This window comes from Plectropomus leopardus, chromosome 14 (assembly GCF_008729295.1).
Source record: "Plectropomus leopardus isolate mb chromosome 14, YSFRI_Pleo_2.0, whole genome shotgun sequence".
Taxonomy (NCBI): domain Eukaryota; kingdom Metazoa; phylum Chordata; class Actinopteri; order Perciformes; family Serranidae; genus Plectropomus; species Plectropomus leopardus.
In genome coordinates, this window is record NC_056476.1 from 13,752,903 (window position 1) to 13,773,646 (window position 20,744).

Consider the following 20,744-nt stretch of genomic DNA (forward strand, 5'->3'; position numbering starts at 1 on the left):
AGAGACCTCAGTGTGGCTCTGTAGTACGAGCAGCTTCCAACTCGAGCTGTTATTGGCTGACTCCTGCAGAATTTGGCCCTGCCCCTTTTTCCTTATGTTCCGCCCAGGTCTGATCGTGCCATCATCTGGCAGAGGGGTGAAACTGCAAATACGTCATGCACACTGGGAGCCTGCTTTTCATGAACGGCCCTCTGATGCTTGTGGTGCAGCAGGTGCATCAGAGGAGTCATAGATCCTCTATGTTCAAAGGAAAACCTGTCAAACAGTTCATAAATGGGAATGAATGGCAGCCAAAAGAGCACCATGTGGCTGCATAATGTGGCTGATCCCAAAAGATGCAGGCCAATCTACAGAGTGTGCAACTGACTCTACGTGTTTGCTTGCCCCAAACTGTTTTTATTTTATGTCAGTATATTTAGTTCTCTGCAAACCAACATCACCACTTTCTCTGGGTCTAAAAACAACATACATTGTTTGCGAAGAATTACATAACATTGATTCCACAATAAAAAAAACAATGTAAAGAATAGAAGGGGCTAGAATTTGGGTCGTGACCAGTGCTGTTTGATTCTGCCCGGACGTTACATTGATGAAGCAAGCTTTTTTTCATTGACAACAGCTTTTGTAATGGTCCTTGAAAATCTTCAGTGATATAATACACCCCTCCACCCTCCAACACCTCTCTGCTTCATTCACTGCCGAGTGGATTTTGCTCTTGGCTGTTTGGTTACTATTGGCAACTGGAGAGCATCAAACCGCCTCGCTGTGGATGGATTGGATACATTTTTGATGCAAATTAAGATAATAAAGCCATGGCATTTAGTGGAAACAAAAATGAAAAATGAATTGGCATGATGTAGTCTTTTGGTGGATGTGTTGTTTAACCCTTTGGAGCCTGGGCAAATTGGCTTTATTTCTTTCAAAAACATGGGAAGAAAGCAATGTACTACTAAAGAATAAATGACCAAGAAATCAACAGAAAGTGGAAGAAAATTACGTGAATATCAAGCACAACACAAAACAAACAAGAAGCAAAGAAAAAAGTCAACCAAACAAGCAAAAAGAGGGTAAGTTTAAAAGAAAAACATGGAAATTACTTACTTAACATTATAATAACTCAGTTAAAATAATTCAAAAATACATAATTATGTTGATTTTAAATATAGTTCTTTAAAAAAGTCCTATCTAAAATATATATTTAAATCTACTAATTTTTACTAATTGCAAATTCCAAGGTGTTTCTTGCCAAGTTGCTCATTACATTTTTCCCATATTTTTTAAATAAATAAAACCAATTTGCTCATGGTTCAAAGGTTTAAATACTTGTGAAAGGCATCTAAATGCAGCACAAGAAAAGAGATGTCAGTCCAGGTTCAAAGGGTTAACTACTGTGAATGTAAATGTTGCTGCTGCAATGATGAAGTCTATTTATCATGTCACGTATACCAGTCTGAGCTTTGTGACAGGTAAAATACACAGATCTGAACTGGAGCGGAAATCATTTGATGTATTCACATATAATGTTCTTGACACATCTGTTGCTTTTTGCATCCAAGCTGTCAACATGCAAGATCCTGTCACTGATTCATAGGCTGGTCTCTGTAGATAGCTTGCCAGTATTTCTGCACATATAACATGTTTACATGATCCATCATTCTGAAGTGATGCTTCTAGTGCAAACGGGAACAACAGATGCATATTAATGCCTGTTTGTTGGCACCTTTGTCTCCACATTTCCACATAGGAGAAGGAGAAGCCAGTAACTATAAAGAGAGTTCTTGAAGGTGGAAAATAGATAAGTATTGTGCTTTAAGTTATCATTGTGAACTGACTGTTGATTGCACAAGATAATGGCTATAGAATAATGACAGTGTCACTGTTGGTCCCTATTAGCCTCACTTTCACTGTGTACTTCTGTCCAAAGGGTGGGTATATGTCACAACAACCAATGCACAACCAAAACAGGAAAAGGAAAGCACTTTTATTTTACCCGATAGCTATCGGTTGCCAGTTACCAAGACTCTCTTGGAAAATAGTCTGTTTCCATTTTAAGATCCATGTACAGCTAATTTATTTCATGATAAATGCATACCACCAATGAGTGGTCAGAAGGTAAGATTACCACACATAGGGGGAGGGTTATCCATCACACTCACACTGCATGTAATATTCAAAGTCACAGCCCTCCCAAAGCTCACATTAACCCATTGATTTGTCTGGATGATGGATAAGCAGCTGCTGAGGGAACACTCCTGGCACCTCATAATGCTATATTGGTGTTTGTTATTTTTTTGTGCAGATGTGCAATGGACCATTGCTTGTCTTTTTTCCCTTCACCTCTTGTCCTCTTCCCTCTCATACTCCCCTTCTCCATTCTGTGCAGGACAATATCTGCTCACATTTCTCACTGTTTATAGCTCCTCCTGGATGACATGATGGATTTCATATGTTTGGTTTGAGCCCGTGATGAAGGTCAAGGGAGTAATAAAAATAATTCATGGGAAAAAATATAGAGGATTATCCAGAAGGGTGAAAAGTCATCTCAAGAGGGCTGAGAACAAGGGGTGGTTTTGAGGCTCTTTTCAACAATTTACCAAAAAAAAATCAATATAATGTAAGCTGAAGGTCACTGGTGACCAGATCAGAAAGTCCATTGATATTGATTGACATGTTGACATGTTGCCGGATGTGAAGTTCATTGCTAAGCTGTAACCTCTGAATCTGTTCTTTTACAGGTGACAGCACAGCGATGACTCAGAGGTGTCTCCCATCCAGCCACAGAGACTCCAGGGACACCCCGACCACCCGCCACCTTCAGCTAGACAGGAAGCATCATGGGTAATATGACTCAGTCTAGCTCGCCATGCATGTGTAATGGAGCAAAACTCCATCCTGAACTGTTGGTGTGCTGACGCAGGAGTGAAGTGCGCTAAGCTGCAACTAAATAAATGGCAGATTTAGTCCCCAAACATCACACTGCAAATTAGATAAAGTGAAGCGAAGGCAGACACTGCTGTTTAACCTCATTCTAAGTGTGAGTTGTAACTGCAGAGGTGGAGGCAATAGAGAGTGATACCGAGTGCGCAGAGGAAGAAACAATGAATCATACGTACAATATTCCTTCCTCTCTAAGTAAACACAGCAGTAAACAAAGCTGTTAAAATGGAAATACATGCACACTCCAGTTGTGAAGTGGCAGCCAGCTCTGAGACAGCATCTAGAAATCTGTTCATTTATTACTGCTGCTTTTCTCAGATTTCTTTCTTTCTGTTACTTTACTCAGCCTCTGTCACACTGTGAAGCATTTCAATCTGTTCATTTTTATATAATTGTTTCTTTATTTCTGCCCCATGAATTCAGTTGTCTGAATTTCTTTCATTTCAGCATTTAATTTTATTCCAATACGCGTTCATGTCTTTAAAGTGAGAATTTCTTAATTAGTCCACTTATTAAATTGGGTGAAAATAAGTTAATTTACATAAGATGCATAATCCTCAAATGTCAGAAACTGTGGGACCACCTTAAGACAACAAAGTGTATCTGTATGTATGTGTACGTTGGAATTAACTTTCATACAGGCAGTGACGGACCTGGCACATTAAGTGCTCTGGGCAAGCTTCCTCTGGACCACCCAAATATTATAATTTTATTTATTAGAAAAAAAGAGTTAATGGAGAATCAACCAAATAAATAACTTAGTCAACAAATAATAATATTTTTTTTAAAAATGGTGTATGCAAATTTCTTTCTTTTTTTTTTTTGTAGTGTGTTACAGATGACTTTTGCCTTTTCATTGTCTCTTAATCTAATGCTCTCCACATTCACTCCACTCCGCCATACTCATCAGTGCTCTAGCACCTGGGTCTTCAACAGGGGGCCCATGACCCCTAGGAGGTGCATCCAGTATATAAAGATAAATTAGCCTATTACAAAACTTGAATTTAAGGCACACAACATCAGTGATAGACTAACAGTTACCCATGTTACCCTTGTGCAATCATGTAAGCTAGCTAAAACTTTATCATTGTGTGGCACTCATCCATCATGGCAAGAACTAGTTTGCTAACAGTTATGTTCAATTGAAACATATTGGCCCTCTTATCTGTATCATTGTTTTATTAAAATTTTTGAGCGAGAGACTGATACACCGTCCAGCTCAGAAACCACCAGTATAAGTGCAGAGGTTAAAGGCTAATGCACCTAGTCATTATATGGTTATTTGGCAGCCGCCCATGTCATCTGTAGGAAGATCCGCTGCTGCATATATCTTAACATCTTTACTAACAAGTGTTTGATCCTAATTCACTTTACCTTTCCTAGCCTCCATTATAGGGATGAGTAAAGCTAAAATGCATCTAAAGTAGATTAAAATAGAGTTTATGCGACAAGCAAAATGTTTAGTTAATCCAAGGGATTAATCTGTTGATGCAACACAGGCACCAGGAATTGACTCCACTTTAAGACAAAAGCATGCAAGCATTAAAGCACGACACTAAATATACTCAGTCCACAGTGCAGATAAATACAGCATGCAAAGACTAATGGACATGGTTATTTTAGTTACATCACACTATATACAGTAATCTTACTTCATTTGAATACTCTGGGTGTGTCAGGTTTCCACGACATTGCTTTTAGACATTTGATAGTAATTCCTTCTTTGCTGAGCTCAGTGTGCTCATGTCTGCACTGCAAGGATCAACGGCATCAGTGGGGCTGCAGCACAGAACAAATTAATTAGCTGCTCAATGGTGGAGCGCGGGTAATTATCCAAATCTCTGCTGACTGACTATGGCAGGGGAGGATGGCATTGTAATGATATGAAATCGGCTCCGTGCCACATAGAGATGATGAACAAATAGCGTTATTATGCTTGAAACATCAGTGAAATTACTAATTGTCATAGAAATGGCTGATGGGAGAATGTGGCTGCAGATGCACCGGGAGGGGCATAGTGATTGGTTATAGAAATAAATAGAGAAGGAGAGAGAGAAGAGTTTTACACAATTCTCCATTGTTGGTTGTTAAATACAATCTTGTTGGTTTTTTTTGTTGTCATCACATCTTGTTGCAGTTACAGCTCCCTATGCATAACCAAGTCTGCTGACTGTATAATCTTATGAATGTAGTAATGGGTGCACTGTCGAGCGAAAACAGCATGTCGAGGCTTGAATTTGTATCTCTGGTATTTGGGCTGGGCAAAGAGGAAGGCCAGGCACAAAGTTTGTGTAGAGAAATACAAACTGTGCAAGTTCAGCACAAACAAGCAACAGTAACACATCATTGTGTTATTGACTTTCACTGGAGATAGATCAAGCCATTGTAAAGTATTGGAAAATTCTAAGTCAATAAAACCATGAGCACACTGGGATTTTTTTGTTGTTTAGGCTGAAAAATAACAAAGAAAAAGAGCAGCATAAACTTGTATCAATAATGTGCCACAAAAGTGTTGCTATAACTGTACTAAAACTACTGCAGTATACTCAGTGTCAGATTAAGCACATCCAGGGCCCTAGCCAAGCCCCACCCTCCATATTAAAAAACATTATCATTATTATTACTATTAGTACTAGTAGTAGTAGTAGTAGTAGTATATTACTGCATCTGCAACGTTTGCACGCCAGAGTATGCCTGTGGTCCATTGAGTAGGCAGTATCTGCACACCATTTGAAAGTTGTTGTAGCCATCAGATCCATCAATAAATTTCAGCAGTGAGAGGAGTATATACGTCACCATGATCACATGAGCCATACAAACACAAAAAAGTGTTGTGAATGTTGTGAACATCACTGTCCATGCAGGCAATTGTTTGTCATCTAAGAAAACCAACATTTTTGTTGCCCTGTAGGCCGAAATTGTTTGTTTTGTCCACTGACGGTTAAGATGTTGCTGCTCTTGGTTAACAGACTATGCTCCATTTAAACAGTTTACCTGACAGTAGACACAGTAACGAGAACAAGAGGTATTTGGAAATCAACACAAATAAACAATTTAGATAACAAACAATAATAATAAATTACAAATAAGAAAATAAGACATTATTTGCTCATTTGCAAATTTCATCTTTTTCTTGGGGTTTTATTGTGCCCAGGATAGTTGTTTTTTATTTTCTTCCATCTTTCCAAAAACAGTCCACTGTAATATTTCCAGGTTTGTTTGGGTTTTTTTTCTTTTTCTGAATGAAGAAAAAATATATATATGTATAAATATTCCATTGGTTTTCCTTTATAAGACCAACCTTGATTTGTCAGACTGGTTGAATGAGATCTTACATCAAAGCTCAGTTATTTCCCCTTCAGCAGAGAACATCTTGACTACTAAGATCAATAGTGATTCAGTCAGAATTTGTAATGACCTCTATTCAATATATACGTTTTTTCTGTCTGTTTATTTTTTACTTTGAAATAAACTTAACCATGACTAACTATGAAATGGTAAAAGGTCTATATTGTATCAAACAACTATCCTTGTGTTTTTTTAATGCTATAAATCAAAGAGAGTGGATATTAAGCCCATGAACCATTGTTTTTCTAAAGACAAATTGCTGGACACTTGTATGGTGTGTACAGATTCAACAAATTATTATTCACATATAATATAATTCAAAAACATAGGCATAAAGCATATATACTGCACGCATGGGGATACCATGCCATTGTACCTGCTGAAATATAAATCCAAATTTTCCCCTTCTCCCGGTTCAAAGAGAATAACAGCAGGGGGTGCCAGATATCGGAGGGCAGCTCTTTCATGACCACAGCCTTTTCATGTGAAAATGCCCTTTATGTCAAGTGAAACATTCAGCTGCAAGTTTGTTGGAAACTGTTGTGCAATATGACCTATAAGACATTAACAATAGCTTACAGCTGCACAAAATCCTTTCAGGGGCTACACTTAACATCGTAGGCACAAATGAGGTTGTTTTAGTAATGTTGATTCTTGTGGTGCATTTAACTACTATACTTTTCCTTTGTTATTACTTTTTTACTGCACATTGTATTGTTTTAAATTAAATTCATTATTATTGTTGTTGTTTTGGGTGTTGATATAATTATTATTAAGTATATTTTACAAAATTTTACTATCATAGTTAGTCCCTTTCTATGTTTAGATAGAGATGTATACCTATTTACTTGTCTGAAAATAAGAGTTAAAACTAAACCACCGATTCATATCTTCCCTGAAAATTTCAATAAAAAACCATAAGAAACAAACTGCTTCATAGGTGCTTGACAGCAACATTATGATCAAGTACACTCATTAATTGGACAGCGCTGTTCTGACTCAGAGTCTCTCTTAAGATTAAAGGCATTATATTGAATTATCATTTAACATAATCAAAACTTTAAACCCTAAAGTCAGCAGTTGCTTGGCTTATTCTACAGCATTTACAGAGAAAATATAACACTAAGTTAAATACAAAGGCTTTTCTGGCTTTTAATTCCCTGGGACACCACATGCCAAACTGTAAATAACCACAAAGCACAACACTATATATTAACAATTCTCTCTGTAGCCAAAAAGTGTATCTGTTATGGGTAAATTATTCATGAATAAATTCTTCCAGAAGCATGCTTTCGATATAAGTAGTGTAGTTCTCAAGCTGTAAAAACACTGGGCATTAATAAAATATTGATAAAGTTGAGGCAGTTTTTTTTTCTCAATATTAGAGCCTAGAAGTCAAAACAGTTCAATGGATAAAATAGGAAACATTTCTGGAAAATTCCCAGTAGAGCAGCCTCACCAGTGAACATAGAAAGAGGATTAGGTCTGCTGGTTTGGAGCAAGTTATTTATCCCCTGAAGTCTTGTGACAGTTCATGCAGTTTAAGGGAAACACTGAGGAGTTGCATCAGAAATTGTGAGTTTTTTTCTTGTTGGAGATCATAAATGTGTTGAGCACTTTTTATTTTCCTTTGAAAAAAACAAGTGCTTTATAATGCAATCACATGCAACCCCAAAACTCTAATGACCACAGGAAAAATCAGGACCTTCTATCTACACTGTAACTAAGGAAGCATTATTATTACTACAGTGTTATTGTAGTGGACAATGGTGGACAAAGTATACAACATTATCACTTGAGTCAAAGCATAGATACGCCTGGTCAAATATTACTCCAATACAAGTAAAAGTTGCTGGGTCTGATTATTACTGGAGTACTCTTATTATTTTTTATTATATTTTTATCTTAACATATTTTGTGTATATTGTCACAGTGCATTTATAGATTATAATGACTCTAAAACAACCCACTGAAGGCCCTGACTTACTTGTCGAACCCGCAGAATGAAAAGCTTGTTGAATATGATGCCAAATGAAATAGCCATTGGAACACAAATTGACAAAATGACCACCATTGTCATTTTCTTTTTGTTTTCTTTTTATTAATTTTTTACGTCAAGTCTTAATTCAAGTTAATTAATTAATAATTTCATTCAATTCTTCTTATTCTTCAACCAAAGCCTTCTCTGTCAAACAGTATAATCTGCTTAAAAAATAAATAGATAAATAATTAAAATAATAAAATAATAAAATAAAACAACATAAAAATAAAATAACAGTTATACACCTGTGATATCCCAGTTATGCACCTGTAGTTTTATCAATCAACTCGAACAACCAAAAATAACTTTCAGACAATGTTTAATTTGGGGGGAATTAATTATTTTTTTAAATCAGAAAGTGAACTTTGTTGGATTTTTTCACTTCAGCAAAGAAAAGAAAATCATCAGCTGACTTCAAAGCAAATATAAGTCAAAAGTACATTTGTCTTTCAAGGTGTGGTGGAGTGTAGTTCAAGTGTAGTTAAAATTATCATACTCAAGTTAAGAACGGACACTCTTTACTTCATAACTTTATTTAAGCACAGTACTTGAGTAAATGTACCTCATTACCGTCCGCCACTGGTAGTGGATTACATTAACCTGCCGCACAGGTGTTGCTGGTATTGTTTCCACACACTGCTGTGTATTACATGAGGCCGTGCGCCTTTTCTGTGCGTATGACGTGATTGTGCATGAAACTACAACTATGAGGGAAGTTATGAATCCTTAAAGCTGCAGCACCTTTCACACACACTCATTCTCCCTCCAGGTAAGGAGGTGGGAGGGGGGGTAGGAGGGAGGGGTCTTTGCTCCTGGTCGAGCCTGACAGTTCCGTACTATTGGCTGATAGCGGGGGGACTCTTACCTGTACCTGTGCGAGGGAGTGCCATTCGTCATCGTCCGAGTCCAAATCGGGATCTACTTTTCCTTCTTCCAGCAGCCCATAGAGGTAGAAATCAGCCAGGACGGCCTGAAACTGAACGAGCGACTGCAGCAGGACTCCGAGCATGGAGCCTATAACGTCGTGGAGCGAGGAGAGAGTCGGCGAGTGGCTCCAAGGTGAGGAACATATTGCGTGTCTTTTCGTGAGTTTTTCACGCCCTGATCGCCTCACAGGTACTTTGGCTCGGACGGTAAAGTCAGAAATAGAAGCGTCACGCAAATCCTCTTGGAAGTGAAAGGTGGAGGTGGAATGAGGAAGTGGCCTGTGTGTGTGTGTGTGTGTGTGTGTTTGTGTGTGTGAGAGAGAAGCCACAACAGTGTAATTCTCATCTGTGACAACAACTCAGGTGGTTTTGTCAGAAACCGTATCCATGCCTGTGTTTGCTGACTCTGGGAAATGTTTCGTTCACTGGGCTGATGAATTTATGTCTCCTGTCGCCCAGAGGGAGACTATGGAAACTCTGTAAGCTGTTTCAAAGGAAAAAATGCAATTCTATAACCAACAGCCTATAGAATATTGGCCTATAACACATGTATTACAAGTGCTGGAAACTAGTAACTAAGTACAATTACACAACTTAAGTAGTTTTGATGCAACTTTAGGCCTACACCTTATACATCGCATTGCGTAAATGTTATGCTATTTTCTGTCTACAATATATGTCCCTTTCATATAACATTAAATTTAAAGTAAAGTTCAGATTGATGTATTATACTTTTTATACATAACCTTTTTTTGCTGTAATTACTAGTTAAGGGGAGTAGGGTATGTTTTGAATTAATAGATATCACCATGAAATTTTATCAGTTGAATACTTAGTATACTTAGAATACTGAGTTTTCTGAAATTCTAATTTGAATATGAAAATAAGCCATTAATTAATGAAATATGCATTGATTTGCATACATTTCCAGATTTTACTAGCAAATCACATGACAGTATACAAATATAATGCCTTGTTACAAACTAAAGTACCCAACACTACATGAAATAGTTACAATTAGTTCCAGCATAACCAAGTACAATGTTAAATCGTGACTTGCATATTAATATAATAATCAATAATAATTATCAAAAAAAAAACCAAACAATACTGACTGGGGGCATTCTGCATAATGACTACTTTTATTTATACTTTTGATACTTTAAAGGCCTAGTGTTTAGGATTTGGGGTCATTTATAGGCAGAAATGGTATACAACATTCATAATTATGTTTTCATTAGTTTATCATCACACAAAAATAAGAATAAGCTAACTTAGAATGAGATGTTGATATCTACATGAGTAGCAGATCTTCTTACGCAGAGTAGGCCATGTTGATTCTGAAATGGCCAAGAACAGACATATCAGACACTTGCAGACAGGTATAGCTACTCCTGTTTTCATGCTGGCCACAGTAGTTTTACACAGTTGGCACACAGGAGAAGTTTCAGTTCTGCAACCTCACAGCTAAACGTCACTAATACCCTACACACAGGACCTTTATGTAAATTCTTTAGTTGATACTTTTACATGAGTAGCTTTTTGTTGAATGGAGAATTTAACTGGAGAATGAGTATTAATATAGTGTAGTTTTGCTATTTTTCACCTATTGACTATATCTATGCATGGATGGAATACTGAACGAGCCAACCAGACACAGGCCCAGGAGGCCAAAAAAGGGGCCCTTGACCTCAAAACTGTCAATTAACTTAACACACACAGACCGAGAACAGATTCAAAAAGACAACAGAGATGCAAAGGGACTGCAAGGACACACAAAATAACTACAAAATGGGAAGAACTACACAGAGACACAAAATGACCACAAAATACACAAAATTACTGTAAAGAGACACAAAACAGCTACAAAGAGATGCGTTATGACCAAAAAACAACACAAATTCACCTTAAAGAGACACTTTTTTGACCACATAGAGACACAAAATGACCACAAAAGTTACAAAATTACTGTAAAGAGACACAAAACAACCACAAAGAAACAAATTATGACTATAAAGAGACACAGGAGAGGCGTGGGGCTTTTTGCATACCTATGCCCTGGGGCCCCATTGTCTTATAACCCCTCCATACTTCCATGACATGTAATAACACATGAAGACAGTGAATTAAGCCCAATTGTGCTTTTATTTTGAAGAGGTTTTAGTTACTAAGTTATAACTTAAAATACTTGCACAGCTGATGCATGATGTTAATATTATAACATCATCATTAAATAGTTTATTATCTATTTTGCAAGGAATTTCTAGAAATAACTTGTTTCATGGACTTATTCAAACCTAATAGCCCAACGTGTGCAGCAGAAATATTTTCCCATGCTCCATACTTAACTCAGGACACCAGCAGCTGTGCTGTTTTTCTGTTAGTCCACGCTCCCTCAACATGTATGTGCCTGTTCATGCATGTCACTTTATGACTTTGAGTGTTTCCAAATAATACTTGTGCACTGCATGTTTAAGCTTTCAGTGAATGTGCTTTTTGTGTCCTGCTGCCAGGTTTGGATGCCCCCCTGCATCAGTACCCGGTGTCAGAGTGGCGTTTGTCGGGTCTGGATCTGCTCCAGCTGACCTCTCAGGACCTGGACAAGTTGGGAGTACATAAAATTGGACACCAGGAGCTCATACTAGAGGCTGTGGAGAAGCTGTGCTCTCTGGTGAGGGAGACTGCTGTGACAGTTTGTGTACAGTTTGTGTCCATAGCAGTGCTCTGTGTATCCAGGGTTGGTGTGTTGTTCCTGTAGCGTGCGAGAAGAGCCGTGACATTTATAGAGGAGTCGTCTTGTTTTGGTGGTGTGTATGTTCTGATATTAAAGCACAGAGATCTTGTTGATTTAGCCCATTCTCTTGTTTGAACAGCGAAACCAGCAGTTATTGGACAATCTCTTGCAAATCCAGCCAGAATACACAACTGCTCTCATTGCCATACAAGTCCCGTCTCACTGAAGTGCACTCAGGGCTTTTAGCAACATGCAGCAAGTTTGACTTCATTGCATCATTGTGCCATAGTAAAATAGTTATTTTTCTTGTTAACATCAAAGGGCTTGTCATGCTTAAACTGCAACCAACACAGATTTGGAATACAAAGCTTGCGTCTGATACTTCAGATGCAAATTTCTGGGAAAGTTTGTAGTCGGTTAAAAAAGAAAACACTTCCACCTCCCCTTTGATTCTCCGTTTTTGTTTCTGCTGCCTAATTAATTTTCCTCCCTGTCCAATTTTGAGAGGGAGTTTAAGGACACTTAAATAGTCGTGTTGGTGTGTGTGGGGGTGTTGGTGTGTTTCCAGAATGGCCTTTGTTTCATTGGAAGGACTAATTGAGCCGGACAGTATCAGGCAAGACTCCAGCTCTGGTGCTGTAACAGTCTGTGAACATTAGGCTAAAGCTCAGGCTGCTAAAACTGCTTGTTGTCAATTTGTTGAAGTGACTGTAATACAGATTGAAATAGTCATTAACCCAAAGTCTGCGTATATGAATGAGTGTGTGCGTAAAGTCTCCCTGTAGTAAAAGCTTCACATAAGTGCACTTGTGTGAACTTGTTCAACAAGACAAGATTAGAACCTCAACACAGATGTACAGTTTCAATTTTTACCTTGAGTACAGTGTGTATATGTGTGTGTGTGCCTCTCTGCCTCCCTGTCTTGATGCTCCGTGAAGCGTTAACACTGCGCTCATTCATAATAACAAGCATCAGACGCTCACATGGAACAGACCAAACACACTCACAGTTACATAATTAACAGCTACAATGCAGACAAGGCCATGAAAGATTCATGGGCACTCGATGACGGACGATTGTTCCGGCTGGTTGATGTGTGACAACAAAGCCTGAGCGGTCCGAACCTCTTGACCACCGCTGAGTGGGTCACAACAATAACCTGCTTCTTCTACAGTGGCTGTGAAGAATCATTTCTCTCACTGCCAGATAGAAAATTGTGATGACAGAGAGAGAGGCTCGGTGTTGTTCTGTTTATCCCTTGCGACAGTTAGGTGAGCTGGCTCTGGTTGATTTGTATTGTGTGATATGTATTATACTGAGATTTAGTTGCCTTCATTCGTGTAAATAAGAACCTCCTCTCAATGTAACGTAACAAAACCGCTGCCTGTTTTTGGATATTGAGTCAAAAAATATCAACTTTATGATGACATGATAGATTATATATAGGCCTACTGTTTACATTGATTTATCAGGTATTTATGGAAGCCTGTTTCTGCAAGTGTGAAAAAACATCTTGGAAGTCTTTATAATGAACAACATAGTAACTTGGTATCTCTAATGAATAAGAAACTTTACTAAAAATAAATAGTTGTTATGTCTAAATGAGAAACTTTGTTTAAATACGGAGGAACTTAATATGTCTGAATGAGAAGCTTTCTCAAACTAGAAAATAAGGAAAAACTCAAAATAGTGACTCGCTATTCTCAAAAAATGTCTTAGTGTCTCAAAATAACAAGTTACTCTTAAAGTAATGTATTAATGTTATTTTAAAGATTTTATTATGAAAACGTTTCTTATTATAATGACTTCCAGCATCTTTAAAATTTTTTTATCAAAATGGCAAAGATGAGCTTCCATAGCTATTTGCTGGGTTAGCCAAGCGTTTCTTAATAGATTTCACATAAAATCATATACCGTGTGAGAGAATTTTGACTACCACCATGTCATTTTTTTTCCTAAATTAATTGTAATTTAGTTCAATAGCTGAAACTATTTGACCTACTGGCATTGGTAATAAATGTCAATGTTTTATGTCTTGCCATCAGAGCAGCAATTACATGTTTCAACATGCACATTTTTTACATTTCTTAAAAAGAAATAAATTCATCTCAGAAGAGAAAGCAACACAAACAGAAGTCCAGAATGCTTTACATCAAGAAAAACTGTAAGTTGTTTCAGAAGCGTGGCTTTCACTCAGCTTTTACTTAAAGAGAGAAAAAAGTGCTCAATATATATTGCAGCTAGAGTCTTGACTTCTTTCCCTGCCTTTAATTTAAAAAACGCACAAAACTTTGTTCAAAAGTGGACTGTAGAGAGGTTAGGGTAAATGAGGGGGGAGTGAGAAGGATTGACATACAACACACAGTAAATCCCCGACCAGAGCTGAACAAGGGATTTTGCAATCACAGTATATGAAAAGCCTCTTAAACAACAGAAACAGTGTTTTAAGAAGGGTAAATAATGCATTCTACATTACAGATTATTTGTACCACTGAATGAATATTTGAGGAGTAGAAGAGACCTTTAACCACCTATATTGTATGTGCATGTGTGTGTGTGCATGTGTGTGTGTGTGTGCTCTACAGACGTATGGTATAGGTGGGGAGAACCTACGTGGTCTGACAGAGAAGATGCGTGCAGTTGCCCACACCCTCCAGATGGGCATCCAGGGCCGCTGGCGCCTCAACAGCTACGATGGACGCAGCGCCACCAAGCTGCCTGTCGGCATTCTGCAGGTTGTTGTGGAGCTCATCACCTCTGCCAAAGGACTCTTCTCTCTGCTCAACAGGTTTGTAGAGAGGGAGTTATCTAACAGTTATATATACAGTACTCCAAATTCTATTTTATTCTGCAGTTATTTTTCACCCAGAAAATGTTCTCTGCTGTGTCTTATAAAAAAAGCTGCAGTTTTTTGCTGTTTTATGTAAAAAGGATAGCTGTGAGTTAAAATAACTTTAGTGTATGCATTGAGTTGCTGTTTACCTGTTGTTCCTTGTAAAGAAACTTGATAGCTTTTAAGTTCATCCCTCTCTGTTTGCTCGCTTTCATTTTCTCTTTGTGCGACTTAATAAGATCTTTAATTTGTCTTTGCTCCTCTTCATTACTTGTATGAAATTAAATCACTGTTCTCGCTTGCAGTAAATCCTTCCAGGTTCCACCCAGGAATGTTTTAAAATATAATCCCTGTCTTTACAGGTATCAGTTTTCTCAGCTCAGGGGATACACAGCCAGCAAGAACATATTCAGCTACTGCAGAGAGCTGGGAGACATCGTCCACAAGGTTGGTCCATTTATGGCTTTAAAGGTCCAGTGTGTAGGATTTAGGGGGACTTATTGTCAGAAATGGTATGTAATATAATAAGTGTGATTTCTTTAGTGAAGAATCACTTGAAAAAAAGAATTGCTGTTTTTTTGTTGCCTTAGAATGAGCCATTTATATATATGTATATATATATGTGTATATATATATATATATATGTATATATATATATATATATATAGGGAGTGGGTCCTCGTCGACAATGATAACCATTTTGCACCACCATATTTCTACAGTGGCCCAGAATGGACAAATCAAACACTGGCAAGGCCCAATCAGGTTTTCAAATTTTTTCGTTGGCCACTGTAATTAAAATATTTTTCTTTTAACGTAAACCACTTAATTGAGTGTTTTTACTGGCCTCAATCACTGGGTTGTTTTGGAGAGGCAGAGACCTCTGTGGATAATTCAGCTCCTGGTTAAAACCTCCTGAATGTCCAGATTAGAAAGGTGAGTACACATTAGCAAAAGCTGGGCTAGAAGCCATATTTTGCAACAAGCCAGATAGCATCAGGGAATGTAAAACTGTTTTTTTTTTTCAGTGTTTTTACTGGTTTTGATCACCCAGTTTGTTTGCCTTGGAGAGGAAGAGACCTCTTTAGTCATGTTATTGCACACGTGTTCATAAAAGCATGGGGTGTTTTATCTGAAGAGGAAGCGCACATAGATCACCATGTTTCTAATGGTATTGTCGTGCATACTAAACTCTCATAGAGGAACTAACTAATCAGCCCCTGCAAGAAAAACAGAGGCTCAAACACATTCCCTGCTCTTCGGCTTAGCTCAAGTAATGAATTCTTTATCTTTACATTCCTGGCATATTTGCAGGCGGCTGTACCTTGAAGAAGCTTAGGTCTACTGCCACAAGGGAGGGCTGGATTTTGTTTGGGTTTACTCCTTCACAGTAATGTGAAATGTGTGAAAGAAATTGGAGGAGAAGGAAAATGTATATCTGGATGAAAAGTGAGTAAAAAGAGTTCACAGGTAACAACACGGACAGGCCTGGATATGTTGTAGGGCCTAAGGGAGGGCAGGAGTGAGGGAGGGAAGGGCAGAGCGGGAAGCAAAGGGGAAGGCAGAGAAAGGAGGAGGAGACTTAGGGAGGGATTGCACCGACTGTTAAATGACTTCTGACTCCTGGGGGAGCGCATGTCGCTGAATGAACAGCAGAGAGCAACAGGCACAGAGAGCTATTAACTGTGAAAGGTGGTGACTAGGAGATAAATAGCCTGACAGCAAGGAAGCAGAGAAGAAGACAAAAAGAAGAGACAGAATGAGAGATAATCAGAGAGAGAGAGGTAAGGAGGCAGTCAGAGGTGCAGAGGAGCTGTAGGTGAAAGAGGAGGCTCAGTATTTAGAGGAGTTTATATATAGCCCTCTATATCCAGCTTTGGACGCCTGCCCAGCACGACAGGTACAGTTCTCACCTCGCTGATTGGATAATTCCCCTCAAGGTGATGCTTCTTTTGCTGCTTTTGCGCTTTGTTTGAGTGCTTACAATGGGTCAAGCCTACACTTATATACATCACTGTTTCTAGCTTTTCGGTTATAATTTAAAGTTGAAAACCATTGTGCTGCTTTTTTTTCAATGCTCTTTTTTCTTTAAGGGGTTTATGTGTGAGATCTCTACCAAGCATAAAAGATTGGTCTGAACCAGATTCAGCATGGGATAAATGAGGGTTGCATTCTGTGTGTTGGTGTACAGTAACAGTAACATTATTCTTATAGACCAGAGGGGCAGGAAGGAAGTATTGATTTCAGAAATTTATAGAGCTTGTTGACATTGATAGGATGTTTTTGCAGCTACAACGTGAATCAGATTTGGGCCTGTTGACTGTTGTTTTCATTCATTGTTGGCCTGGCACAGAGTGAGTGATTAGTAAGTTAAAGCCCTCATGCTTTTATTGTTGGTGCCTCTCGGAGGTTGATCATTCGTTGGTAACATCTGGCGATTGTTCACTCAGTTCCTGTTTTTGAGCTTCAGTGTGCACTTGTGAGTTTGTGTGTGCAGGTGTTTTAAAGGTAAGTCATTTTGTACTGAGAGTTCAGGTTTGTGAATCACTCAATAGAAAACAGTTTGGCCCATTTTGTGGACTTCCATTGTCTTCACCCAGTGAATGAGTTTAAAATTACCAAACAGCAGCTAATTCCATTCACAAAAACACACTGAAAATAGATATTGTAATTTCATACCTCATTACGGCTGCCTTCTGAAAGTGGAAGATATGAATCATCAGTCAGAGGCCGCTTAGTCATGAAGTGGGGATGTTTCGGCACCTAGAGGCGCACTGCAGACCCAGACCCAAGACCTAACAGCACTGGGCTTTAAAGCCAATTTGACAGAGTGGCCAAACTGTGGAATAGGCCCATCAGGTTATGCCAGTAGGCCCAAAAAGACCTTTTTCCATAGACTTAAATGGTTAAAGAGACATCTGTAAATCAATTAACACATTTTTTGAGCACCACAACCCCTACAAAATGACTCAACTGTGAGGATTTAATCCTTTTGATGCGGTAACATTTTGAAAGTCTAGAAGCTGCACAATTTAATCATTTTATTCCCATTAAAGTTTAAAGGAGCACTTAACTTGAAGCTAACTGCTCGGCCGGCAAAAAGTCTCTGTTTGGACCTAAAGATGCGGAGGCAGAGTGGATGATCCCGGTGATTTTATATACAAAAGTCAAACTTTATTTTCTTGATGCGCCACTGAGCAACTTCATAGGAATGACTAGGGCCCTGCCTCTGATGCTGTATTATATCCAATTCTTTTTATACATCTATGGCCAGACTCAGGATGAATCTGAGACAGACAGAGGCAGCTGCCTTGAGGAAGAGATGCTTTTTGGGGTCAGCACCAAGACAACATTATCATCTGTCAGCGGCTTAGAATTTATGAATTTACAGCTCACAGCAATTTAATACACAGTCTAAAATACTGTGCACATTTCCAATCATGAGTGTAATTAGCAAGCTGTAGCTCAGAGGGCTAACTTGGTTTGTTTACCATATTACATGAATGCCGTTGTCACCCTGAACAAACTCCATTCAATCTATATATGAAAAAAAAAGAAATAAATACCTGAATATTCATATAGAATATCTAAATCCAATTTGACTAACATAATTCTGAGTAGGGTATAGGCCTAATACATGTAAAACCTGCACAGTATGTGTTTAAGCACATGCTGTGTCATTATTCACACAGCCTGGGCAGGTGAGCTAAAAGGTCAGTTTTGGACAGCTGAGAAGCCCTCACACCTGTTTAACAGACAGGAGAAATTGTGAGTTCATATCATATTAGCTGTCATCATAGCATTATAAACATACAGGCTTGTATTGTTCATGTTCTCTGCAACTGTGTCACATTACATAAGCTCGTGCGTGTGTCCCTTTAACATCAGCAGTGAAGCATTGACCATTACACACAGACAGACAAGCATGGTCATGGTGCATTGGTCATAAAATGTGCCCCTGGCTAAATGAGGCTGGTGTCATGCTACTCCTGTGAGATTTTTGACGTGTTTCAGGAGGCCACAGCTTAATCATGACGTCATTTTCTGGGGAACTGCTTCCACAGAGGCTACACCACATCCTTCACACCAAAGAAAGGACTCTTATTTCCTGCTTGTCTGCGTGTGTTTTCACACCCCGAGGGCGATCAAGGTCAGTTAGTCAGCTGGTGTTTTTGGGATCCCACAGTGGAGTTGTCAAGTCGCAGGGCACACAACCACACACACACTCAGTCTGCTTTGAACCAGATGAACAGCAAGCAAAGTCTAGGAGAGAGAAAGAGAGAGAGGGAAGAAAAAAGAGGACTCTGTGAACTGTGATCTTGGATTTTGGAGCAAAAATGAATTTTGAAGCATTACGTTAAGGTATGTCAGTACAGTTGTCTCAAAAATTTGTCTCTAACTCACCTGAAAATATAATAAGTAATTTTAATGTTAAACTTACATTTGCAGAACTAGGACTGCTTGTTTTAAAGGTGATATTTTGATTATGTAATGCTTTTCTTTGACCAAAAAGATATCATAACAGAACACAGCATTCTGAAATATGCTCTTTTGTTATTTTATTAGCAATGATCAACATCTCTGCTATGGGAGGACTTTTTTAAAGCTTGAAAAAAAAAAAGAAAAGAAAAGGCATCAGAAGTAATAGCTATAACTTATTATTTATGGTGCTGAGAGAAGTGAATAAAGGCAAGAAGAGAGCATGTACGGGGTAGTAAGATTTGGATGGAAAGATAAGGAGCAGGTGTAAAGGAGATCTACCCCCAGTCTTTTTATAGCAAGTCTGTGACCTGGTGGCACATAGGAAATACCCAGTTGTGCAAATCCAAGTGTGTAAACATCCAGGCAGATTCAGACAGAACATGGCAGAGCTTGACAACACTTGATTTATAACACAAAGAAGTTATTAGTGTTAAATCAACTGTCTGCCTTGCATCTTTGTGTCATAGTTATAGCCTTTTTGTACATGTGTGTCCATGCATGCCTGCGTGCATTCTTCTCGTCCACTTTTTTCTTTCAGATTGTTACACCCACGTAATAGCTTGTCTTTGTTTCCTAGACAACTAGAGAGAGAGAGACAGAGAGAACAGCTTTCAGGCACAGAACGCTGCTGTAAAGTTAGCTCATCGCCTGATCAAGCCACATACCAGCCTTCACAACAACACAACACAACACAACACAACACAACACAACACAACACAACACAACACAACACAACACAACACCTTTGTTCTTATCAAAAAGTGATGCATGTTACTTTACAGTCAAGCAGGAAACAATGAAATTAATACTATTCACCTTTTATGACAATGCTGCAAATTGCTGTTGTCTAACTAAAGAGGGAAATATTTCTTTTTTTCTCTCAGAGTTATTATTATGATAGCTTGAATCTTGAATCTGCAGCAAATTCTACATAGAACTGTCTGCCATTTATTGACGGTATGCAGTGCAATTGTGGCTAATATGTAACTACTGTCGCGACAATGAAGCGGAATAAAAGGTCAATCTTGAATTTTGGTCTGTGTTATAAACTTTTGGGCCGTTCTTTTGGCACAGACCTGCTCATAAAGCTCCAAACAATGAAATACTGTTTATATCTTGACTGTATAATAAGAATTTGTATTTATAATTGTCATATTTTGGTTAAAGGCCAGATTTGCATGGGTTTTGTTCTGTAGCATATGTGACATGTTTTTACATCTTGTGTTGCAAAACCTGAGTCATCCCTTTAAAAACAGTAGCAGCTGTTTTCAAGTATTTTAGTTAATATCTTATTGAGGAAAAAAATAAATAGGGAGCATGAGCTGCTGGAGGCTGTCAGAGACTAAACATCCAACCCACAGCTCCTCTTCTCATGCACTCATTTCATTTCCTCTCCTCTTCTGTCTCAGCAATGAAACACTGTGACTAAAGGCATCATATGCT

At 38.3% G+C, this 20,744-nt stretch overlaps 1 protein-coding gene across 1 annotated transcript in view; it reads left to right on the forward strand.

Annotated features, from left to right (window-relative positions):
- Nucleotides 1–8,660: 8,660 nt before the first annotated feature.
- Nucleotides 8,661–20,744, forward strand: part of cnksr1 (connector enhancer of kinase suppressor of Ras 1) — a 32,781-nt gene continuing 20,697 nt past the window's right edge. The window contains exons 1-4 of the mRNA XM_042500749.1: nucleotides 8,661–9,385; nucleotides 11,766–11,923; nucleotides 14,572–14,774; nucleotides 15,182–15,266. Of these exons, the coding sequence (XP_042356683.1) occupies nucleotides 9,334–9,385; nucleotides 11,766–11,923; nucleotides 14,572–14,774; nucleotides 15,182–15,266 (498 nt within the window). The 5' untranslated portion in view covers nucleotides 8,661–9,333. The remainder of the gene's footprint in view (nucleotides 9,386–11,765; nucleotides 11,924–14,571; nucleotides 14,775–15,181; nucleotides 15,267–20,744) is intronic.